Source organism: Calliphora vicina, chromosome 2 (assembly GCF_958450345.1).
Source record: "Calliphora vicina chromosome 2, idCalVici1.1, whole genome shotgun sequence".
NCBI lineage: Eukaryota > Metazoa > Arthropoda > Insecta > Diptera > Calliphoridae > Calliphora > Calliphora vicina.
In genome coordinates, this window is record NC_088781.1 from 97,407,770 (window position 1) to 97,434,861 (window position 27,092).

The 27,092-nt window shown below is 30.0% G+C and overlaps 2 protein-coding genes across 2 annotated transcripts; one reads left to right on the forward strand and one right to left on the reverse strand.

Moving 5' to 3' along the window:
- Nucleotides 1–334: 334 nt before the first annotated feature.
- TbCMF46 lies at nt 335–23,461 on the forward strand. Its single transcript, XM_065500741.1, has 7 exons — nt 335–472; nt 17,849–18,075; nt 18,149–18,432; nt 18,502–18,680; nt 19,090–19,666; nt 19,747–20,081; nt 23,237–23,461. The coding sequence occupies exons 2-7, from the start codon at nt 17,862–17,864 to the stop codon at nt 23,358–23,360; spliced, it is 1,713 nt and encodes a 570-aa protein (XP_065356813.1). The 5' UTR covers nt 335–472; nt 17,849–17,861; the 3' UTR covers nt 23,361–23,461.
- Nucleotides 23,374–24,745, reverse strand: LOC135951155 (enoyl-CoA delta isomerase 1, mitochondrial). The gene is made up of 4 exons (XM_065500742.1): nt 24,595–24,745; nt 24,274–24,527; nt 24,068–24,214; nt 23,374–24,003 (listed from the first exon to the last, which is right to left on the reverse strand). Exons 2-4 carry the CDS (start codon nt 24,517–24,519, stop codon nt 23,539–23,541), a joined length of 858 nt encoding a protein of 285 aa, XP_065356814.1. The 5' UTR covers nt 24,520–24,527; nt 24,595–24,745; the 3' UTR covers nt 23,374–23,538.
- Between the last annotated feature and the right edge of the window lie 2,347 nt (nt 24,746–27,092).

Below are 27,092 nucleotides of genomic sequence, written 5' to 3' on the forward strand. Positions count from 1 at the left end.
TATGCACTTCGCTTGAATAAATATCGTGATTTAATTTAAAAATAATATTTTAACTAAACTTTACTTATACCTTTTTATAAATAAAAATCACCGAAGCAGTGACAGTCCAACAGACTGGATGGTTGCTAGTTTTTTATGGTATTTTTTCCACCAGGATTTAATTGCTGCCTTTATCGATTAAATCAAAATTAATTTCTGCTTATAATAAAACTTTATTCTTTCGGTTTTTATGACCAGCCACAAGGTTTCCTTTTCGGCTTTTTTAATAATTTTTTTTACAAAAAGAAATAATTTTATTTACAACACTTTTATTTGACATTTAGTTACAGTTAATTTTTCACTTTTATTTTATAATAAAAAGAGATATTATTTTAAATTTGTATAAAATTCTTCTTTTACAATTTGTGGCACTTGAAAATACTTTTTATCGAGGAGAAAAACGTATAAAACTGATACCACAACAACCACGAATGTAACTAGCACTAGCATAGACGTTGCCAAGACTTTTTCAGCGGATCTAGCCATTAGAGAGTTTCATTACTATCAAAGAACAACAACAACAAAAACAACGAATTTAATAAGACGTCAAGAGCGAAAGGACAAACATACATATGTTTGTGTTTGTTTGACAGTGTATATGTGAGTAAATTAGTGCGAGAGTAAACGAGCCAACAAACGATGGAGCGTGCTGTCTGTAAGGACTAGACACGCACACAGGATGTTAAATTGAATTAAAGTAATAAAAACTATATAAAGTTTCAACTACCCCGCTTTAAAATGCACGACCGACCGACCGACCACTACATCACAAACAACATCACACCAACAAAAACTGCAACTACAAAAACATCTGCAGCGAAATTTCTACCCGAATCGTGGTCTTGGGGAAACAATTGCACCTGTTAGGATTGTTTTTTCGGCTATTTCGTTTAACTTGCTACTTTTTAAAGTATAATAAATTGCAAGAACACCTTAAGGTGGGTGTCACTGAACTAAACAAAGTACTGTATATGTACATCGTGGAAGACTTCTTCAAGCAAGGGTGGTTTATTTCAAAGAAACTTTAGGAACACAACTATTCCTTGCCGTAACCATTGGAAACGGTGTATTGGCCATAATTACCAAAAACTATATTTGAAATACTTAATATTTGTTAAGTAAGTAATCGGTATAGTTGTCTGTTATATTTAAAAATGCTTTTTTTTGAACAGGATTAATCTAGATCTAGTATTTTTGGAAGGAAATACTAGTTTTGTTTTAGAGAGAAAGCGAATTTTTTTTGCTTTCTAAAATTAGTGGCCGGTTTCATTTCTTAAAATATTGATCATGAAACAAATAAGAGTGTTATATTCGGCTGTTCAAATCTTATGTACCCACCACCAATATAATACCAACATCCATTGTTGTGCATTTTGTATAAAATATTTATCTGGTTCATCTGATTTGGGTAGTTGTATATTTTCTATTAGGAGAAAATATTAATGGTAAATTTCACATTGTATAATTTATGCATTTAAAAGTTATTGGAATCAAAATATGTATAGTGGTCCGAACAAAGTTTTTCATATATGTATTATTTAATACATACTGTTACGTTTTAACCTTTTCAAAACGTTGGTTTATTTCCTTTAAATAAACCGGATACTTTTGATTGCAAATAAAAACCGTTTAGTAGTTTAAAAATTGTAACAACTCCTTATTTATTTTAAATTTACAACAACAGAATTAAATAGTCACTCAGTGTTTTTTTTATACACGTTTATTAATTCACTGGAAAATACAGCACACTTTAAGGCACTCAGTTGATGTTTATTCGAATAGCGTCTCTGATAAACTAAAACGACTGCAACCATTTCTACAATGTTCTTTTACTGTCAAAGCTCGTATATTCGAAGTCTAGAGCTTTCGAATATACGAGTCGCAGCAAACATTCAGCGTTGCCGTACTTACGATCACTGATCAACTAAAAGCTTTTATTCAATGTTAATAATACCCGCAGATATGTTACAGTTTGAGAGGTACTGCTGTTTGAAAGCATTATGCAACTTTAAATCAGCCGGTTAAATCGTTATATTTGAATTCAAGTACGATTTCCTAACAATACGTTAGATATTACCAATAATTATTGGTACAGTGCAAGCTCGGTATTCGCGACTACCTATTATTGCGACGGCTTAATTTTTAACAGTTTACGAAAAACAGGTTCTATTTTCGCGACTTTTATCTGTTTTTTTTTTAAATTTGATTACAATGTCTATATCCAAAAAAGGGAAATCCCCGTCACCTGGTATATTAACCTATTTGGATGATTTTTATCAATTTTGTTAGCTTATTCGTGTCTTTTAATATGGGAAAAGTTTAACATATTTTAAAGCCAACGATTTCTCAAAAATTAGGGAATTTAAAAAAAGATTAAATTTTCGTGAATTACAAGTTACATAAGGGTTCGGTTTACCGCATTATAAAGCAAGAAAATTCATTACAAAAGTTCGTACGTACAACAGAAAGTGGCACTGACAAACGTAGCACTTTAAAGAATGCTGAGTACCCACACGCAGAGAAAAAACATGGTTGTGGTAACCGTAAACTAAGAGCAACATATTATGATCAGATTTATGCTTGTAGTCCAAAACATATTACGATCATTATTAGTATCATTAAATATCATATGTTCTGAAATAATCAAATTATGATACAAATCAATCATAAAATGTTCTGAAATAATCATATTATGATATAAATCAATCATAATATGACCCAAAGTAATCATATTATTATTAAAATTCATTTTTAGAAATACAAAATTTAATAGGTTTTAGTTTTATGGTACTAAATTCCCAATAAAAATATTATTGGTAAATTCACTGAAATTTATTGTTATTCGCTCTAGGAAAGTTAAAGATAATATGCAGATAAAACTAAGAGCGAATGGGAATTACAGAGACTCAAAATTTACTTGTAAAAAAAACAGCTTAGACAAACACCAACACTCACAAATGGTGAATAAAAGACTATTAAAAGTAAACATATTTTGTTTGCATCTTAAACATAATTTGTTTGAATCTTAAACATATATATAACAACTTAACATTTAATGGTTGTACATAATAATAATATGTTTAACTATTTATCATTATTTAGTTGTCCGAAAACCATATTCATATTTATATTTACGGTGAAAATATAAACGTTTACAGTAACTAAAATATGGTTGAAATTAAATTAAAACAACAATTATATGTTTACGACAACAATATATTGTTACAAAGAACATAGTATAGTTTTCGTAACCATGTCGAACCATGTTTTTTCTCTGCGTGCAAGAATGGAACAAATGCTTTATAAGTGGTATGTAAAACAAAGGGAACGATATTACGATCAAAAGTCATTTGTATTCTAAAATTTATCGAACCAAGCGTTGACATACAAATAGATTTTTCAAAATTACGGGAGAGAAATTATTTTCGAAACCTCATCATATTGATTCATTTGTGAAACAGTTTAAGAGCATTCGTTGATGAGCATGGATTGACGCTTCACCAAATCTGCAATGCCGACGAATCCGGTTTATGTTATAGGATGCTTCCAAATCACACTCTTGTCATATGTAATGAGGCAGAAAACATGTAAAGAGCGAATAAAACATGTCCTGCGAATGGCACATACAAACTGTAATTGTTGGTTGTTGGAAAATCGAAAAACCCACCCATGTTTTTTCAATAATCCTGTAATATACAACTCCTGTAATAACGCCTGGATGACATCATTTATATTCAAGGACTGGTTCCATCACGAATTTGTTCTCCACGTAAGTTAATTTTCACCAATTCGAAAAAGTAAGTTCTTCATAAGTAAACATTTTTTAGGTCTGAGAATTTTTGGCTTCAAAATGTCTGCCGCAAAATGCAGTTTTGCTTTTAGATAACGCGACGCACAGAGGGTTGAAATGTACCAAAAGTGGCGATTAATTCAAAAGCTGAACTTTATCTGTTTTAGTCATGTTTGGTATTGGGTTAAAGTGCATTAAATAATACATCACAAACTGCTAAAATTACAGTTGTGAGTAACTTACTTTATTGGCAGTGATCGGTCAAAGTCAAATAATTTTTACAAATTTTGCGTGCTGTGGTTAAAATTGAAAATTGTGATATTTCGAGAGCTTATATTTTTTGTTAAATCTGTTAAAGTAGAAATATTAAAATGGAACCATCAACTTCAGGTATTTGAGAACATAAATAAATAATTTTTGTTTAGATAAATGTTTTGAAAATATTTTTTAAGATTTTTTTTAAAGTTCTCCATTATTGGGGTTTTTTCGATATATAGATTGAGTTTAAAAAAAATCAGGGCGAGATCGGGTAAATTCCATTAAATGCTCTTAAAACATGAACTTTCAGCTTCTATATACAGAAAAAAAATCGTGCGGGTTTATTGAGGTTTTTACTTATTTAAGTTATAGTGAAAGAACTCCTCTTGCTAAAAAACATATTCTGATACAAAATAGGTTAAAACATTTTTTTCTTACATTTTTTTTAAAGTTGTGTTTTTATGTATTTATGTATTTTATGTGGCTTTTTTTAAAAAAAATGTGTACATTTATAAAATTTTGTGAAAAACTAAAATTAGATTTTAAATTAAATTTATGCTAATGTAAATACATATCGATGGCTTAATATAAAAAAGGCGTAACTCGATATTTTTTTACTTTACAGGAGAAGGAAAAAAATTAATAAAATCCATCAAATTTTACACACAAAAAAAGTTTAAATGCAATTTTTAATAAGAAGAGATATCACATTTTATTTCTTATTTAAAATTTATTTATTTTTATTTTAATGAAGTTATTTAATATAATTCTTTTTTCATTGAAATTTTTGAAAATAAAAAATTAGTTACGCCTTTTTTATATAAGCCATCAATATAATAAATTTATGTTTTGCATTTTTTAATAACATATTAAGTATGCTTTTATTTCCATTCCAAAGTTACAGCATAAATTGTGAACTAAGGTATTTTTTTTCCAAAAAAACAATAATGCGCTTAACGGGTTAAAATTTTTTTTTTAAATTTTTTTTATCTTAAATGCTGTGTTTTTATGTATTTATGATTATTCATTACGAAAAAATTATAATATATTCTTTTGTGACTTTTTTAAAAAAAATTGTACATTTATAAAATTTTGTGTAAAACAAAAATTGCATTTTAAATTAAATTTATACTAATACTAGCTGACCCGGTGCGCTTCGCCACCCCAATTAGAAGAAAGAAATAGTACTACCAAGTCTCACTTTGTGAATCTAATTGTAAATGTCTAATTTCATATTTCTGGGTCCATTATTATAGAAAATGCAAAATGTGTTCCTAATTTTAAATTTTTATGTTTATTATTATAAAATATTCAAAAAGTACCATTGCAATAAGGAAATAGTACCATTGATTATCACTTTTAAATTCGCATTCACTAAACCATAACCCGTCAAGCTTGAATTTTAGATTTGTATATCATTTCCTATATTATCAACTAATTTTGTTTCTATAATACTTAAGATTTAATAAATTATCACAAAACCGCAACCGATCGATTTTTAATTTTTTAAAACCGAAACCGCGGTTTTGAAATTCTTCGATTTTTTGGAAAGTCTAGGTCCATTATTATAGGAAATTCAAAAAAAGTACCATTAGAATATATAAAAAGTACCAAAAATCCCCCACTTGTGGGTTCCCACTCACTCGGGTCCATATAAGCTTAATTTCATGGCTTTAGGTTCATTGGTGTAGAAATTACAAAAAGTACCATTCGAATAAAGAAAAAGTACCAAAAAGTCTCCCCTAGAATTCTAACTCACTTAGGACCATGTATGCTTAATTTCATGTTTTTAAGTCCATTGCTATAGAAAATTAAAAAAAAGTACCATTAGAATAAACAAAAAGTACCATGTGGTATCCGCTTGAATTTTCAATCACTTAGGACCATATACGCTTAGTTTCATATTTAGGTCCATTATATTATAGAAAATTCAAAAAGTACCATTAGAATATAGAAAAAGTACCAAAAAGCACCCACTTGTAGTTTCCCACTCACTCGGTTCCATATAAGCTTTATTTCATGTTTCTAGGTTCATTGGTGAAGAAATTACAAAAAGTACCAATCGAATAAAGAAAAAGTACCACAAAGTCTCCCCATAGAATTCTCACTTACTTAGGACCATATATGCTTAATTTCATGTTTCTAAGTTCATTGTTATAGAAAATTCAAAAAAGTACTATTAGAATAAACAAAAAGTACCAAAAAGTCTCCCCCTAGAATTCTCACTCACTTAGGACCATATATGCTTAACTTCATATTTCTATGTCCATTATTACAGAAAATTCAAAAAGTACCATTCGAATATAGAAAAAGTACCAAAAAGCAGTCACTTGTAGATTCCCACTCACTCCGGTCTTAATTTCATGTTTTTAGGTTCATTGGTGAAGAAATTACAAAAAGTACCAATCGAATAAAGAAAAAGTACCAAAAAGTCTCCCCCTAGAATTCTCACTCACTTATGACCATATATGCTTAATTTCATGTCTCTAAGTCCATTGTTATAGAAAATTCAAAAAAGTACCATTAGAATATAGAAAAAGGACCAAAAAGCCCACACTTGTGGTTTCCCACTCACTCGGTTCCATATAAGCTTTATTTCATGTTTCTAGGTTCATTGGTGAAGAAATTACAAAAAGTACCAATCGAATAAAGAAAAAGTACCAAAAAGTCTCCCCCTAGAATTATCACTCACTTAGGACCATATATGTTTAATTTCATGTTTCTAAGTCCATAATTATAGAATTTTCAAAAAAGTACCATTAGATGAACAAAAAAGTACCTATAGTACAGTTCACACATTTTGGTACCTAAATATTATGCCCTATTCCTAACACTAACTTCACTCAAATAAATATCAGCTAACTTTAATGTCGATAACTGAATTAATTTAAAATTTTAAAAAAGTACCATTAGGAAAAGTACCAATTTCCTTTTTCTTACTTGAACACCCCTCAAGTTTGAAATTTAAAAATATTCCATTTTGCCAAAATTGTTTATGCTATAGGCATGTATCAAAATATTAAAATCTATGTTAATGTGCCCAAGAATAAATATGTTTTAAAAAAAGTACCAAACTGTTTACCCGGATTTGGCCCAATATACACCTTGGTACTCGAGTTCCAAATAACACGCTGTTAGTTAATTTTTGTATGAATCCAGGAACCAACGATAAAAAAAATTATCAAAATTGGATTAATAATTTCAAATATAATGTATTTTCCCGATTTTATCCCCTTTTTGGTACCTTTTTTATCCCCATTGAGGTGGTACAATTTCATTCAAATAAATTTCTGTAACGTGGTGGGAGCTCATAATAAAATATTCGTATGTCTATGTCAAATTATAGAAAAACATATTTTATGAAAAAGTACCAAAAATTAACACAATTTTTATCCCTTAAAGGTTCGAATTTCCAAAAAGTACCAAACTTATATTTTTTATTTTTTGTTAATTAAAGAATACGATTTAAAATTTGTTTCTATGTTTATTGGTTTAAAAGATACATAGGGTGCAAAAAAAGTACCAAAATACAGTTTTTACCCTTTTTCTCCCCAAAAAGTTTCGAATTTCCAAAAAGTACGAAACACCTGTCAGCTTATTTTTTAAATGGAGTAACATGCTATTTTAAGTTTTTTTGTATCTTTATTAGTTTTGAAGATATAAGGTTACCGAATTTACCCGTTTTTACCCTTTTTTACCCCCTAAACGTTCGAATTTCCAAAAATCCCTTCTTATCGGATCGTTTTGGGGAGGGAGGAACCCACAGTTAAAATTTCGTGATTCTAGCTTCAGCCGTTTGGGCTGTGCGATGATGAATCAGTCAGTCAGTCAGTCAGTCAGTAACGTTACTCTTTTATATATATAGATAAATACATATAATAAATTTATAATTTTATTTTTTTAGTAGCACATGAAGTATGCTTTAATTTCCAATTTTATATATTAATTTATCGCTTTCCATTCCAAAGTTATAGCATAAATTGTGAGCTAAGGTCTTTTTTTCCAAAAAACAATAATGCATTTAACGGGTTAAAAAAAAATTTTTTTAAACTTTTTTTTTCTAAAGTGCTGTGTTTTTATGGATTTATGATTATTCAGTACTAAAAAATTATAATATTCTCTTTTATGACTTTTTTGACAAAAAATTTGTAAATTTATACAATTTTGTGTAAAACAAAAATTGGATTTTAAATTAAATTTATACTAATATAAATACATACAATAAATTTATATTTTGAATTTTTTAATAGCACATTAAGTATGCTTTAATTTCCAATTTTATTCAATAATTTATCGCTTTCCATTCCAAAGTTACAGCATAAATTGTGAAAAAAGGTCTTTTTTCCAAAAAACAATAATGCGCTTAAAGGGTTAAATTTTTTTTTTAACCTTTTTTTCTAAAATGCTGTGTTTTTATGTGCTTATATTAACTCATCAATAAAAAAATATAATATTTTAAAACTACGGCTTCTATGAATTAATCGCCACTTTGGGTACCATTCAACCCACTGTGCGACGTGTTGAGTTGAGTAACTAAAAAGTGATGACGGTTTAATTATAGTAAAGAATCTACCACCCAATTGCACTGTGCTTATTCAACCGTTAAATTAAATTATAAAAAACAACTGCTCACCCACTTGCTTGGCGAAAAGGGAACAAATTTGGAGCTCAAATTCAAAAACGTCAATCTCAAAAATGCAGTTAAAATTCAAGCTACGTCCTCGGATAAAATATCAGTGTCCAATTTCCGAAAATCCTGTAACGAATTGAATTCGGTACTGAATGGAGTAAAGAGAATAACATGCCCTTAAATATTTTACAAAATATAATTCAGGAAAAAAAACCATGATCTTTCAACTATTGGTACACTTGTAGTTCAAATTGGTACGGGAAATTATCGAATAATATCGATAAATATATGCTTTGAAAATGATAAACCGACAACAGCACTATATGAACTACCTGATTCAGCTGTTATTTTAAAATTTAATTTGCCAAAACAGCAACTCAAAATCTCCAATTTCTTTAAAAAATTTAAAATGTAAATATATCAATAAAAACAATTCTTATTTTAAAAATTACATCAAATTTTTCAATAAAATTTTGGATTCTGTTATCGTGACAGGTCTGGTTTTTAATTAGTCGCGAATACCGAGCTTGCACTGTATTTTGAAATTTGTATTCAGGAATCCCGCAATTCCCAAAAATGGTATTTTTAAGTAAAAATTATTTACACATAACAGACAAAAAGTATTTTTTCCCAAAAAACTAGTGAACAATTTTTTCAAATGCGTATAACTTTGGACTCAGTAATGATTTTTAAACAATTCTTTGACATATACATTTAATTTTCAAATGCGAATATCTCCTAAGCTATAAGAGTTAATTGATAGCTTAGACGAGGTTCTATATATGTATTTTTTATTGAATATTAAAATACCCGAGGTGTCCTACTTTGGGGGACCCCTGCCCGCACCCTTGGTGGGCCCATGAGGTTCTAAATCCATTAACATAACAACACTTCGCCTTTGCGCATGTCAAATTTCATTAAAATCGGAATAACCGTTTAGAAGTTATAGATTTATTTCTTTCTATACAACTGTGCAACGCCTTCTGGCGCGAGTTTCAGTAAAAATAAATATGAAAAATGGATTTCTCTACCCCAAAAACAGTACGATACCACAACTTTTCAGGATAATAAAAATAAATAAGCATTGTTTTATGAAATTTTTAATGATTATTTCTTGTTAGACAGCGTTCCAAAATCATCAACATCAAATGCGTATAAAAAAATTTAGCGCGGAACTAAAAAAAGCCTTGAGGGTTTTGTTATGGAAAACGTCAACTTTAATTTTCTTTTGGTTTCATCCTATTCCCATTTTGGTTGTTGCACTGTGTAAATACATATTTGCGGCAAATATCGGTTTTCTAGGTCTCCCCTCGTATTCAAATACTTCGTATGGGCATTTGGTTGGACTGATTTTAACATTTTCAACCAGGGACTCGAAATAACTGTTATTTTTTTTAAATAAGCAATTGGTTTAGAAAAAATAAGTGCAAAAAAATAGGTCCAGTTATAACAATTATAAACAACTCAAACAAATTTTAGTCCTCCCATAACCATTATAAAAGAGTATTATTTTTTTTTGGTCTTTAATAACCATTATGAACGATTTTTTTCAGTCTTTTAGAAATATTTTTTATTATTATTTTTCTTTTGTCTTCCATAGAGATTATAACCCAGAAAAAAATTACGTTATGACAAACTCGTTCAATTGAGGTGAATCATGCTTGATTTTATTTTAAAACTCAGCGGTTTTCATTATATACTATTTTGGAATTAAATTCAAAATTAATTCCAAAATAGTGAAACATCGTCAACCTAATAGCTTTTGCGGTCCAAATGACCTCATTTTTGTGCTGTGTTCATGTTATATTTTTCTTAAGTTTCATCAAAATCGACCCAAAAATATATAACATTTCTCTCTTTCCCAAAAAAAAAAATGTATGGCTTATAAGGGACACTCCCTTTCTACCAAAATGTGAAAACTTTTTTACTTCCATTGTGTGGGAAACCCTAAAATATGTTTTCAATAATTTTATTTAAAATGTACTTGTGTTTCCATTTGTGTTTTTCTTAAATTTTAAATTTTATTAACTTAGTAACCTTTGATTATTTTTTTTCTTTACTGTGAGATATATGTCAAATCCGTATACGAATATAATATAATTTTCTTTATAATAAATGAATATTGATTAAACCTTTATACTACGTCGACGTGTTTTCTTTATAAAAGGCAAGAATTAGTCTTTTAGATCAGAAGTGGGATGGGAATCAAATTATAAACGACATAAATAATTTATACCAACGTATTAAAGATGAAAAAGCTTTCAACATTGAAGGTGGACGAGCTAAAACAGCTACTACGTGAACGAGAATTACCAACTTCGGGCTCAAAAACGGAACTTGTTCTACGTCTTTCAAGTTTTCTTGGTACTGATGAAATTGGTGATAACGGTGAGGATAGTGATGTTTTTGAAGAAACGGCCTCAACAATCACTCCTCAAAACTATGAAAACCCAAACGTAACTCAAGTTGCCCAACATAACGATAATGTCATGAACTTGCAACGGCAGGTTGATGAGTTGAAGAAAATGTTGGAAAACGCTATGAGTCTTATTCAAACGCAAACGCAAATGAATTTTGCAACGCCAAACGCACAACAAACAGCTGGAATGCAACGTCAAAATGTTATTGCGGGAAACAATAATATAGCATCCAATGTTTACTCAAGCTCACGACTAAATAATAATTGTTCTGTTCGAGAAATTGCTGAAACAATTCCCGAATTCGATCCAACAAATGAATCATCATTATCTGTTGAACAATTCGTGGAACGAGTAGAAAGTGCCATACAAGCTTATCAATGGGAAGAAAAATGTTTATTACTTGCCGTATACAGCAGAATGAAAGGTGCTGCTCGTTTATGGTTAGACTGTCTTCCAATTTTACATTCAAACTGGAATGATTTTGCCAGAGAATTAAAGAAAAAATTTACCTCATCTCAAGACGAAGCAGAAATACATTTTAAAATGATAAGTGCGTTAAGAAAGAATGATGAAAAAGTGACGGATTATTGTTTTCGAATATGCGCGTTAGGCAAACGGTATAAATTGAGCGAAAAAGCAATTGTTAAATACACTAGAGAAGGACTACAAAATCGCGAAATTCAAGTAGCCATCGCAGCTCAGAAAATCGATTCGGTTAAACAATTACGTGAAATTCTGTGTGAGTATGAACGAAATGTGCCCGATAAACGTGTAATAAAATCGATTGATACAAAAAGTAAAACTGATGCGGTGAATAAAAGTGTCAATTACAACAATAAAAAAAAGGAACGTCAACCAAATCGGGAAAAGAAATTAAGTGTTATAACTGTAATGAAATGGGACACATTTCTACCAATTGCTCAAAACCCCAAAAACGTCCCCGTTGTGAAAAATGTAATAAAGTTCATTCTAAAAATGAAACTGAGTGCAAACAGAATGTTACGGTACGAAATATGTTTTGTTGCAATGACGATACTTTTAAAATAAATGACAATACCTTAAATGCTTTTGTTGATACTGGAAGTCAGTGCAGTTTAGTAAAAAAATCGGTTTGTGAACAAATTAACTCGGAACGAATTAAATGCAATATGAGAATTTCCGGTATTTTTGGTGGTATACGTGTTGCCAATGAAAAAATTTTAGCAAATTTATTAATAAATGATATCGAAATACTAATTACATTATATTTAGTCGAAGATGAACTTTTGTTAACAGATATTTTACTCGGACAAGATATTTTTGCTAACGGTAACTTAATATTGTCAGTTCAAAACGGTAAAATAATAATTGATAATAAAACTGATACAAAAGTGAGAATCGTTGATAATGTTATTGAAATTGACGAAAACAAAAACATTGAAATTGACAATAAATTTATAAAATGTGAATTAGACGACGAAAATACAAAAGCTAAATTAAATAAATTGATTCAAGAAAATAAAAGTGTGTTTTCAAATAGTTTACAAAATCTCGGAAAAACTGATTTAGTTGAAATGAAAATAAATTTGACGAATTCAAAAGTTGTTGCACAGGCTCCATATCGTGTTTCAGAACCAAAGAAGGCGATAATTGCAAATATGATTCAAGAGCTTTTAGATAACGATATAATCACTTATTCAAATTCGGAATACGCATGTCCAGTTCTACTTCAAAAAAAGAAAAATGGTAGCGAGCGACTTTGCATCGATTATAGGCAATTGAATCAGTTAATGGTAAAAGAAAATTTTCCAACGCCAAATATTGAAGAGTGTCTTCAAGAAGCCAAGAAATATAAATATTTTACGTTAGATCTCAATAGTGGATATTATCAAATTTTAATCGAACCTGATAGTCGAAAATATACTGCTTTCATTACCACTAATGGTCTCTTCGAATTTAAACGCATGCCTTTCGGACTGAAAAATGCTCCTATGGAGCATTACATGGATGACATTCTAATCGGCAGTAATACGGAAGATGAAATGTTTGATAAAATCAAAATAGTTATAAAAGTTTTACAAGATGCAAATTTAACTTTAAATATTCAGAAATGCGAATTCTTAAAAACTACGATTGAATTTTTAGGACATCAGTTGACTCCTGAAGGTATTTGTCCTGGTAAAGTAAAATCCGCAGCAATATAATCATAAATTTAAACGCCCTGAAAATGTACACGAAATCCGAAAATTTCTAGGTTTGAGTGGATATTTTCGTAAATTTATTCCAAATTATTCTATAATATCAGAACCACTCAGAAAACTTCTTCGAAATGATCAACAATTTATTTGGACAAATCAACAAGAAACGTCATTTAACGAATTAAAAACAAAATTGTCGTCTCAACCTGTCATGACAGCATTTCGTCTAGAAGCAGATCACGAAATTCACACTGATGCCAGTTCGATAGGATTAGGCAGCGTTTACTACAACAAGAAGAGGCAAATTAAGACCTGTAGCATATTACAGCCGTTCAACAAGTCCTACAGAAAAGAATTTTCACAGTTACGAACTGGAAACTTTAGCGGTAGTAGAAACGTTAGAAAGGTTTCGTTATTATGTATATGGTAAACAAGTTAAGTTAATAACAGATTGCAGCGCCGTTAAATCAGCTATGACAAAACGTGAACTAATTCCTCGTATAGCTCGTTGGTGGTTAAGAATTCAAGACTTTGATGTGATTTTAGAACACCGAAAAGGTCAATGTATGGAACATGTTGATGCGTTAAGCCGAATGCCAAACGAGCCTCCTAGTGATATAGATGTCGCTACTCTTAAAATTGATAAAATTAATCTTCATAATGACGACTGGCTATCTATTATGCAAATTCAAGATGAATCTATAAAAGAAATTACTATAAAACTTCAAAATAAAGATAAGATCCTGTCAAAAGATTACCATTTGGAGAACGGTAGACTATTTCGAAAGAACAACAACAAAAACTTATGGGTCGTTCCAAAATCTTTGCGATGGCGAGTGGTTGAAGATTGTCACGACAAAAATGGACATCTCGGTGTCGAAAAAACGATGGATAAACTTTTGACTTATGTATGGTTTTCAAGAATGAGAAACTTTGTAAAGTCTTATATCAAAGCATGTGTTGAATGTGCTTACAATAAAAACAAAGGTGGTCGAATAGAAGGTGAATACCATTTTAATGATATAGAACCTGTACCATTTCACACAATTCATTTGGATCATTTGGGACCGTTTCCAAAATCAAGTAAACGTAATGAACACATTTTAGTGGTGGTTGATTCCTTTACTAAATTTACTCTTATTAGAGCTGTGAAGAGTACAGCAACGAAATATGTTATAAGTGTTTTGAACGAATTTTCAAGTTACTTCGGAGTTCTAACACGTATTGTCACTGACAGAGGGACATCCTTCACATCGAATGAGTTCAAGAAATATTGTTCAGATAATGACATAAAACATGTATTAAACGCGGTTAGAACACCACGAGCTAATGGTCGTGCTGAAAGGACAAATCGAACATTACTTTCAATGCTTTTACCTACAATACAAAATGATAAACGTTGGGATGAACATTTGATGAACATTCAATGATCTTTAAACACAATGAAAAACAAAACGTCTGGTAGAAGTCCTCATGAGTTACTATTTTGTTATTCTCCACGAGATATTTTACAAAACAAGATTTTACAGCTGTACACGATAACTATAACTTTAACGATGATGAAATGAAAGCCATAAGGCAAGCTGCTTCCGAACAAATTAATATAAAGCGACGACAAGCTAAAGATCAATACGATAAAGAACACTCGAATCCTCACAAATACATCGTTGGTGATCTTGTACTTGCTGAAAACGAACCTCCGAGTAGTGGTACATCTCGTAAATTGGAACCCCGTTACAAAGGTCCATTTATTATAGTGAAAGTTCTTGATAATGACAGATATATTATAGAAGACCTTCCAAAATCTAAAAGAACGTCACGTCATTATTCATCAGTATATGCCTCAGATAAATTGAAACCCTGTTGGAAATTGCCGCCTACATTTGATGATGGCATTGATTATGATTCTCAAGATGATGAAAGCGAGGACGCTTTGAATGCAGGATAGCCGACTGTGGGAAACCCTAAAATATGTTTTCAATAATTTTATTTAAAATGTACTTGTGTTTCCATTTGTGTTTTTCTTAAATTTTAAATTTTATTAACTTAGTAACCTTTGATTATTTTTTTTCTTTACTGTGAGATATATGTCAAATCCGTATACGAATATAATATAATTTTCTTTATAATAAATGAATATTGATTAAACCTTTATACTACGTCGACGTGTTTTCTTTATAAAAGGCAAGAATTAGTCTTTTAATTGGCTACTCTAAAATAAGAACTTAGTGCAAATGATTTAAAATATGAACAGCATATTTTTGGTTTTAAACGGATCAATCTACACAGTTTTTTTTTCCTATGGTTTTAATTAGTTCATATTATCGCGAGTGCACTGTATTTGAAATCAAATTATAAATGCAACTATTTAAATTATGATTTTGTAGTAAATATTTAAAATAGTCCAGTTATCTTCATCTAAAATGCAAATAAACGCAACATCACTTTTCATAAGTTTATAGGAGAAGCAATAAACGGTATAAAATGAAAACTACTTGAGATATTGGAAAAAAATTTCAAATCTGAATTACATTGAAACTAGAATTATAATTTATACAATAAAACTAGTTTTTTCAAAGTACATACATTTTATGAATTGTTATTTTCCGAAACAAAAAAACGTATCATCAATATAAATTTTTATGAAAAATAAAAACTTAAATAAAAATATTTTTTTTTATTTTAAATAAAAGCAGTTTGTATATGGGGCATTTTGTCAAGTGAACCAACTTTTGAAATCGATGTCTTCAGATCGGGAACAATTAGTACCAAGGTTAGTTCTATTGAATAGTAACTCAGACACAATTTTTTAACAAGATCGGGCGAGAACTCTCTGAGTTAGAGGGGGTCAAAATTTGACAGTGTTTCTTCTTATCCATGTAACTTATTACCTATTGTTCTTAGTAAAATGTGTCCCATATAGTTTAGATAGCTGTTTCTTCAATCTTTCGAAAAAAATATATTTAAAAAAATAAAAAAATTTTAATATTTTTTCCGAAATCAAAAAATTTTTTGAATTTTTTTTTTAAATGGGCCATTTTTTTAACATAAAGCTTAGATATTTTCCTTGAAGACCTATTTGGTCGCTTAGTGGAATGCGAGTGGGATATCTATCAAAATAAATATTTTGTAACTCAAAACATACAATTTTTGACTTTTTTGCAAAATCAAAAACTTTGTTGACATTATTTTTCAAAATGGACCCTTTTTAATTTTTTTTTTTAGCTCAAACAAAAGCTGAGATATTTTCCTTGGAGGCCCTTTTGGTCGCTTAGTGGGATGCGAGTGGGATATCTATAAAAATAAATATTTTGTAACTCAAGACATAGTTAGGTTAGGTTCCATGCCCTTTTTTAAATTTTTTTTTCCCTTAGTGGGATGCGAGTGGGATATCTATCAAAATAAATATTTTGTAACGCAAGACATAAAATTTTTAATTTTTTTTTGCAAAATCGAAATATTTTTCCAATATGGGGATTTTTAAAAAATTTTTTTTTGCTCAAAAGAAAGCTTAGGTCTTTTCCTTTGAGACCTATTTTATTTTTTACAATTATTGACTTTTTTATTGCAAATTCGAACTTTTTTTTCAAAATGGGCTCTTTTTTATTTTTGCTAAAAATAAAATAATAATAACATCAATTTTTTGATGATGTTTTGTATTTTAGGTGATGAAATGAACAAAACCACTTCTATTAAAATTTCAATAATTTTTTTTGTGATGGATTTTCGGAAGACCCTATATAGGAGAGATTGGAAAGTTATTTGTGAAATTTTATGTTATAAAGTGAATATGGGAGCTATGACCATTTATGAACCGATCTTCATGAATTTATGTCGAGAGATTTATGTCTACTAGGATGGCGGCCGAAATTCGACCATTTTTAAAACGCTTTTTACCACTTTTATGGAAAGAGTATACCACAAAAAAACGTGTGGCCTATTTTTTATATAAGATGAAACTTATTTTTGTAAAATTTCATTGGGATTCAAACATTTTTAAGAGATTTATGCTCGTTAATGTGATTTTTGAAAGTGGACCTTATATGGGAGCTATGCTCAATTATGGATTGGTCAAAAACAATCAGACATTAATGACTTTGCGAAGCAAGTTACCAGGCGGACATCGTTTAATCGTCTCAGAAAGAGATTCTGAGTCGATCGGTATACTTTAATGCCTAATATCTTTGATATGGTATCAACTTATTTATTGGAAATGCTTTGATTTCGAAATGTATTTGTTTAGAAATGATTTTGGGTTACTAACTACAATACAAACATACATTTGTATGTAAATCACACATCCTGATCATGATATTATTAGTTCCTCATTGGAACATTGATTAATAATTTAATTGAAATCATATATTAAGCCAACAAGTAAAAACACAAACAGATTTCCAAATACACACTAACCACTGTTAAAGTCTCCAATGTACACATTTATAACATTTATATCCAAAGAAAACTCCTTGGCAACCAACAAACATATCGAAACATCCAGTTAATTCACAAAATTTATTTAATACGTTCATAGTTTATACTAAAATATGGCAGAAGCAACAACGGATAACAATAAAAAAATAGATAATCTTAAATCACTGGATGAGATAATATATCCAGAAATTGAACCCGGTATTATAAGTAAACACATGATCGAAAAATCATATTTAGAGGATGGTTACAATGGCGAAGAGGCACGATTGCATCAAATGGAACCCGTGATTTATGAACGCATAACAACATTGCGTTTGGATTTCCGAAGTTAGTATTAAACTCATTTTCAATTAAAACATATTACTTGCTATACTTATTGTAAATATATTTGATCTGGTAGACATATTGCGCATAGATCACTTATGGATTCTGCCAAATTTAACCAAGTTGGCCTTAAATTGCAATAAAATCGAAGTTATTGAAAATATTGAAATGCTAGTGAACCTTAAAGAGCTCGATCTTAGTTTCAACTACATAGAACGTATTGAAAATCTCGATAAATTGATAAATCTAGAAGTTTTGTCACTCTTCAGCAACATGATAACAAAATTGGAAAAGTTAGATACTCTTGAGAAATTAGTTATATTGAGTATTGGTAATAATCTAATAAGTTCCACGAAGGGAGTAAGTGTTTTCCCGTAGGAATTAACGATTCGTTTTAAATCTATTAAATATTTTATTTTTTTCTTTCAGATTGAACGCTTACGTTTTCTAACAAATTTAAAAGTTCTAAATTTGGAAGGAAACCCTTTATCAAATGATCCAGAATTTTGTTTGATGGACTATATTGCTGCAGTTTTGCCGCATGTCAAATATTATGAGTATGTAGCCATTAAAAATGAGGATCGGCAAAGGGCTAAAGAACGTTATTAGTAAGTATATTTTATAATCAATATAAGGAACAATGGAAGTAATAATCTTGACTTACGATCATAGATAGATAGTCGTTCTCGAATCAAAATGAGCTAATATAGAATAGCTAATTAGAATGTGTTCAAAAATGTGTATAAACCTGCGATATCCCGATAAAGAGTATATTTTTTGTATGTCAAGAATCGCTTTCGAAAGATTCGATACCGATAATATTTTCTAAAGACGATAGTAGAAATGAGAAATCATTTTGATTACAAAAAAATTGTATCTTCTTCCCTTCCAATCTTTTTTTCTCTCTGGTTTTATATACATATTTGTTAATTGATATCTGCCCGATTATTCGATTAATCTTACACCCCGGATATTTCCGTTAACAACAAATGTTAACATGTAATTTACTACTTCCAGTAGGGAACTTCGGGAAATCGAGGCTAACGAAGAAATAGAACTTCAAACTCGTGCACAAAAAGCTAGAGAGGAACGAGATGCAGAACGTCTATCCTCAAGTTTTGTGGAACATTTAAATGAACATCAACTGTATGAGTCATTGTGGAAAGGTGACGATGATGGCCGTATACTCTTGATGGTCGGCTCTTCAGCCGCTGATCTGGCCGAAGAATATGACAAAGATATTTTTGAGTTGACTCAGGAAATCTATAAACTGGGCTTGCAGAAATTTGAAGAACGTCAACAAGAAATTGAACAATTTACCAACAGCATGGAAGAAGGTCACTTGGAGGTACAACAAATGGGTCACAAGATACTGGAAGAATTTCAACAGTATAAGGAAAATATATTCGAAAAAGCTATTGCATGTCACAAATACTTAGAAGGTAGAGCTTTGAGGGGTGAAGATGAGGAAACTGAAGAGAGCTTAGAACAATCAGATAAATTGGATCATTTATCTGTGGAATTTGATGATATTGTTAATAGTGTATGGCAGCAATTGATGAGCCAGGAACTACATTTGCACGAGACAACAGAGGTATTTATTTTAGGAGAAAATTTATGTTTAGAAAATATTAAAAATATACAAACATCTATATGTATGTAAACCCATTTCAGGAAACAATCATCATATTTCAAAGACGTCTCCAGGAAATGATTGCAAAATTTGTAGAACAAGCTCAAACGTACTTCGGTCAATTGCGTGATATTGCTGTACATTTTTCCGAAAATTTAGGCGAAATTGTCAATCGTTATATAGCAACCAAATTGGCCTTACAAGATTTTGACGGTGTTCCTAAGCCACTACGAAATTGTATGGAAGATCGCGAAGCTATAGCAAATTTAATAGCTGGCACGAAGGACTGCCACACACAGCGCATCGATGAACGTGAAGATCGTTTGATGACTCGTAGCAAGTTCTTCATTGATGACATGATCGATAAATTGAATAAGTAAGTTACACTCAGATATTTTTTATTTAAGGGATTTAACCATAAATAAAATACGCTAAAGCTACGTTTCCGCATATATTACTGATAAGAAAACTTCTTCTCCTGAAAAAATTTTACACAAATACATATTTTTGAAACACTATTTGATATCGATTACATGCAAATTTGGTACTATAACACAGTACAACATTTTTCAGTTCATTGCTTTGGGACTCAATTCTGACAATTGCACGTGAAAGTAGCCCCAAGAATAAGAACTTCTGCGTCATTAGTTTTGTCAAGTTGGCTGCCATAATAATTTAATGACCATACGAATTTTTTTTCCTCAAGGTGGATTTTTATCACTTTTTCTATATTTTAGCACGGTTATATCTCGTATACCGTACGGAATATCTCTTTTGTGGCTGAAGCAAAGTTGTAGATATTGAATAGTAGAAAAAAAGTACGGAACATACCGACCCAAAAAAGGTGCACCCAGTGCCTTAAAAATCGCAAAAATGCCAATTTTTTAACCAATTTTTCACCTTTTTTGCTCAATAACTGGATTACAAATCCAATTATGAACCGATCACCATGAAATTAGGTCGTGTGATTTGTGTCTATATGAAAGTTATTTATCATGACTTTTGTATGTATACCATCATTTTTAACAGATTTATTCACTTTAAAGTGATTTTCGGAAGCGGGTCTTATATGGGAGCTATGACAAATTATGGACCGATCATAAAAGAATTTGGTACATATAATTTGTTCGGCACAAGGATGAAGCCTGTTGAAATTGGCTGAAATCGGTTCATTATTTCACTTAGCCCCCATACAAATGCCCTCCCGAAATTGGACTTTATCGGTCATAAATGTTTAATTTATATATGTATCTACACAAATTTCGCTCAAAATAAGTTTTATATATATAAAATTCATGTCAAAAAATTTTATTATGATCGGTCAATAATTATTCATAGCTCCCATATAAGACCCGCTTCCGAAAATCACTTTAAAGTGAATAAATCTGTTAAAAATGATGGTATACATACAAAATTCATGATTAATAACTTTCATATAGTTACAAATCACATGACCTAATTTCATGGTGATCGGTCCATAATTGGATTTGTAATCCAGTTATTGAGCAAAAAAGGTGAAAAATTGGTTAAAAAATGGGCATTTTTGCGATTTTTAAGGCACTGGGTGCACCTTTTTCGGGTAGGTATGTTCCGTACTTTTTTCCTACTATTCAATATCTACAACTTTGCTTCAGCCACAAAAGAGATATTCCGTACGGTATACGAGATATAACCGTGCTAAAATATAGAAAAAGTGATAAAAATCCACCTTGAGGAAAACAAATTCGTATGGTCATTAAATTATTACGGCAGCCAACTTGACAAAACTAATGATGCAGAAGTTCTTATTTTTGGGGCTACTTTCACGTGCAATTGTCAGAATTGAGTCCCAAAATCATGTGTTGTACTGTGTAATTAGTTGTGATCGCGTACTCGATAATTTGTAATCAACCTTATCGTGGTTGGCGTAAACATCATATGACTACGACAGTTTCGTACTAGATTAAATACACAGTTTGCATTTTACCTTTAATCTAGTACGAAACAGTCGTAGGCGTAAGACGTTTACGCCAACCACGATAAGGGTGAATAATTTGTACAAATTATCACTGGAAGTTACGGGATTCCGTTCGTTTACTTTTAAAAACTTGTAACGAGAGAGCAAGAGAGTGTTAAAAGTGACAGTTCGTAGATAGAGAACATGATATTTTTTACTGGGCATTTTTTGTCCAGTAAAAAATATCAACATAACAAATACGTTTAAAACATATTATTGCAAATGTAAACAAAACAAAAAAGTTGAAAATTAACACAATTTACAAGTCTTGCAAAGAAAAGAAGTAAAATAACATAAACAAACGTTTTAAATTGATTTATAATAAAATACAATTTATTTTTACAAATTGTCGTTCGCGTACTTTTTTTGGTTATTTTTCAGATTAAGAGTAAATTATTTTTACTCTCTAAAATAATGTTACTGGATATTTTTACTGGAAATACGCGAACACTTCTATTATTGTAGAAAACATGCAAATCAATATTTTCTGAGATTTAATTTAAGTTTTTGACATTTCTGTAGATTTTTAAAAACTTTCGAAAAAGAAGGCATAATTACTGCCAATAGTGGGGGAATTAAAAAAATAAATAGCCTCAAATTACACGATCGCAGTAGATTCATCTACATAGTTGGTTTCTTGTACGTTTGGTTATGCCGTCGTCGGTAATGCAGTTAAAAATTACATGACAAAACAGAAATATTCAAGAAATTAAATTAATAAAGATGTATTGAATTTTAATAAGTATAAAATATCATGGAGGTGTCTTTGAAAATCAAGGCAAACATTTAAGTTTTGTGTATAAAAGTTTGTAATGAAATTTTTCGGCATAGGTAACAACCATATAGGTAACCGAGAGCCAAAAACCTAAGCCTGTAGTCAGAAACCTAATTCATGAGAATGTATTGCATGTATTTTTTTTTGTATAACCCGTATGTGTGAAAGGAGAGTAATATTTTACTCTCTCCTTCCGTTCTATGCGTTTATTCTATGTTTTACGGTTTATATAGAAATTTTAATTAAAAATACTACAGTGGAAAAAAAGAAATTTGTTACAGAAAATCTCACAATTCCCAAAAAAACTTTTATAAAATTCCAGAATGAAATGAATTTTTTACTATATTTAAATAGAAAAAGTGGGGGTGAAAACAATTTTTAGGCCCTAATTTTGTAAATAACGTCACCAAAGTGATATTTATGTGGAAAGCAAAAACAAAATTTCAAAAATTTTAAAAATTTGTTTTTGTTTTATATACAAAATTTTCAAATTATTCAGAATTTGTACATAAAACAAAAACAAATTTTTAAAATTTTTGAAATTTTGTTTTTGCTTTCCACATAAATATCACTTGGTGACGTGATTTACAAAATTAGGGCCTTAATAATGTTTCTTTTATAATACAAATACGTTTAAAAAAATGTTTATGGAAAATCTTCAAATTTCAAACCTTTTTTCAGCATTCTTCATACACATAATCTAAATTTTTGATTAATTCAATTCCTTTATGACTTAAGTTTTACTGTATTTTTCTTTCAGAGATGAACTTGAGCGCAATCGTGCAAAAGTTTTAGAAATTAATACATTTCTTGATTTGATGACTGAAAACCTACAATCGTTGCAGCAAGAAGTACGAGATGAACTTCTTAATGAAGAAGGCTAAATATGTGTGTAAGTTGAGTTAGCAATTTAAATATTATTTAAAATATATTTTTTTATAAATGTGTATATATTTTTGTAATTCTAAATAAAAACATACATTTAAATGCATTTTAACAATAATCGTTTCAAGGAACTTTAAAATCTCATTGATTTTAGTTTCATTATTTAACTCCCATTATTTACTTGGATTTCTTTTTAAGACTTTCCAAATAAAGGCCCAAGCCCTTCTGAACACTGGGCTGATTAACAAAGAATAGAAAAGCTTCTAAATCTTGTGCCTTTTCATCTTCGAGTTGTTGCAAGTCTTTTGATCTAAATTGTTGTTTGGTCATGGCACGAGCAAATGGATTCGTTTTGGCGAAGTTAGCAAAGAATTGCTCACACTTGGCCAAAGCTTCTTCTTTTGTTTGTGCTAATTCATCTACTAGACCCGCTTTAAAAGCTTCCTCACTGCTAAACATTTTACCTTGGGTTAAGGCCAATTCTGCTACACGGCGAGGTAAAACATTGCAAAAGGTAGACATAAACCATTTGGGTGCCACTATACCCAATTTAGTTTCATTAAGGCCAATAGTAAAATTGGGCAGCATTACACGATATTCGCAGCTGGTGGCCAGCAAACAACCACCGGCTGGTGAGTGACCCTAAAAAATAAATGATTAATACAATTTGAAAATGTTCACCGTGCTTAAAAGATCTTTGGCTTACATTTATGGCAGCAGCTGTTGGTACACTTGATCCATACAAAGCCATCCAGGTATCTTGCAAAGCAGTCCAAAATTGTTTCAGTCTTTCTTGATCGGGCTTATACATTTCCATAATGTCTAAACCGGCCGAAAATATGGTGCTGGAAGACTAAATATCTCATTTAATTATATAAAAAAGTCTAGCCATTATCTTTCTAACAATCTTACCGAAGTCAAGATTAGTCCACGACATTTATTCGATTCAATTTCATCAATCGAATTATTTATATCACGTAACAATTCAAAATTCAAACCATTAACCGGGGGCCGGTTCATGGTCAAAGTGGCTATGCCGGTTTTCTCATTCACATCGACCGTAGTTAATTTTCCAACAGAGGATGAAGACATACAGCGCAAAACTGTTACCGGCTTACGGAACATTGTTGTAAATGATCTCAAAGCTGCGGACTGCATTTTAGAATCTTAAAGTACAAAATAATAAAATTGGACTTTGAACACTCTACGTTAAATTAGGACATATAATTTTACCTGATAAAAATTAACTAAAATATAAATTAAGCAAAATACTTTAATCTAAAACGAATTGTTGTTGCAGAGATTTCACTTTTTTAGATATTTTATTAAAAAACTAAAATCAACTAAAAACAAAGTAAAATAAAAATTGTAAACGGATTCAAGCGACAGATATGTGTACTGATAAATTTTTTTAAACAAATTGCAAAACAAGGCAAATTCATAAAAGGTGGAGTCAGTCATACAGTTGTTTACTTTTGTTGGCGTGTTTGGTTCTAGCGCCTGTCAATGCTTGTTTTTATATTTCAATATCTACATATTCTATGCTTGCTTATTAACTAAATATTTATTTTTATATAAGTTTAAGGACGAAGGCCTCAGTAGCCAGTTCCTAATTTCTAATATTGATATGTAAATTTAATGTGCTATTAATAAATAAAATAATAATAATATAAGTTAAATCACCAGTGTTCAATTATCCACTCTATTTTAAGTTTTAATACACATTCTATTAATTTTTCATTTCAATTTTATGACATTTGGTAAGACCAATTGTTGTTTTTGTAAAACTGACACCACCTTATATGAATTTGACCTGTTGCAAAATGTCAGTGCTGCCAGTATTTCCTCATCCCCAGTTAACGTTTTTGTATCCACAAACTCCCCAACTACTACATAGAACAAAAAGATTTTAAAACAAGCAGAAATAATCCCTGATATCAATTGGAAGTTATATTTTCGATTTGTATACTAAAATGTGTCTACTTTGTGTCGCAAAAATGTTATTCAGCATATAAAAAACATTTTACAAAAACAAATTACATTACTGTCGAATTATGCTCATTTTAATGTTAATTTTAGTTATAAACAATGATCCCTAAAAATTAACTTAATAGACAATATTAAAAAGAATGATTCAAAAACGATCATTTTAGTATACAAAAGAATATAATTTTTGGTTAGAAACAAATTTTATAATAAAAAATTATATTAGTGTCGACTTTTTACTGTTTACATTTTAAAAGAAAGAATAAGAACATGAGAATACTCAGTATATTTTTGAATTTTAAAATCATCGGTTGTGTTAAATAAAAAGTGTGTGTTTTTAACAAAATATAATTTAAAAAGTTTTATTAAGTAATTAGTGATAAATTTAAATTATATATAGTGCATTTTTTTATATAAGCTATTCGAATTAATTATTGAAACTTATTTTATATAATTTTTTGATATTCTTATTAAAGTCATATTTAGTTAAGTTATATAAGTATTTTATTTATATTTAATGTAAATAAGTATATGGATAGTGTTTTCATAACTGGAAAATTGGAAACATTATCTTCTCTCTGTACACTTTTTAGATATATATTTAGATATAATACACTAAAATGTATAAACTTGTGTGTATCATATGCGTGGAACGTTTTTTCCCGCACGGAGACACTATAACGATAAGAAAGCGACATTATATATTTCAACTTCAAGATGATGTGTTTGGGACACTTTTTGGATAGTAATTGTTGGCAGGGATTTTTCTAAAACAAGAGCTATATTCGGCTTGCCATGCATGGTGAAGGGCATAAAAAGTAAGGTTGGTATATTCGGATGTTCCGAATCTTATATACCCTTCAACTAAGTTTTTGTGTAAAAAATTTTTATTATTTAATAAGGGTGAAACTAAATTTTAATGTCCTCTTCACACTAGGCAATTTACCTTGCCACCTTTTGAAATTTCCAAAACGGGACACCACTAAATGATCAAAAAACAAATGCGTTTATAATTATTATCCTATTTTATTTATTAATTTTAATTGTGTAAAATCTGGAGAACTATCACTGTGAAAGTCTTCGAACTTTATACGAGACAATTTCTTATCTATGTATGAAGTCTAACCAAAAATGGGACTGATCGGAATAGGAGGTGTGGCACTTTTAATAGAGAGTAAATAGTTATTTTCGAATATCTGGAGAATTATAATTGTGGAAGTCTACATAGTTTGAGTTGAAAATTGTATTGTGTTAGTGGGCGTGGCACCTCCCATACAAAGTAAATAGTTAATTTCGAATATCTGGAGTACTATAATTGTAATGTATTTAAACTTTGTATGAATCAAATTCTTTTCACTATGCGGAGTTTGGCTGAAAATTACCGAGATTGGATTTTTTGAAAGTAAATAGTTATTTTCAAATATCTGGAGTACTAAAATTGTGAAATTATTCAAACTTTATATGAATCACGACATGAAGTTTGACCAAAAATGGGAAGAATCGGAACAGGGGGTAAGTCATCTACCACACAAAGGAAAATAAATATCTTCAGAATTATAATTGCGAGATTCCTTAAACTTTGTCCGAGTAGCTCTCTTTTCATTTTACATAGTTTGTCTGAAAATGTCTTTCAAGGTCCCATACAAAGTAAATAGTTAATTTCGAATATCTGGAGTACTATAATTGTAATGTATTTAAACTTTATATGAATCAAATGCTTATCACTATACGGAGTTTAGCTAAAA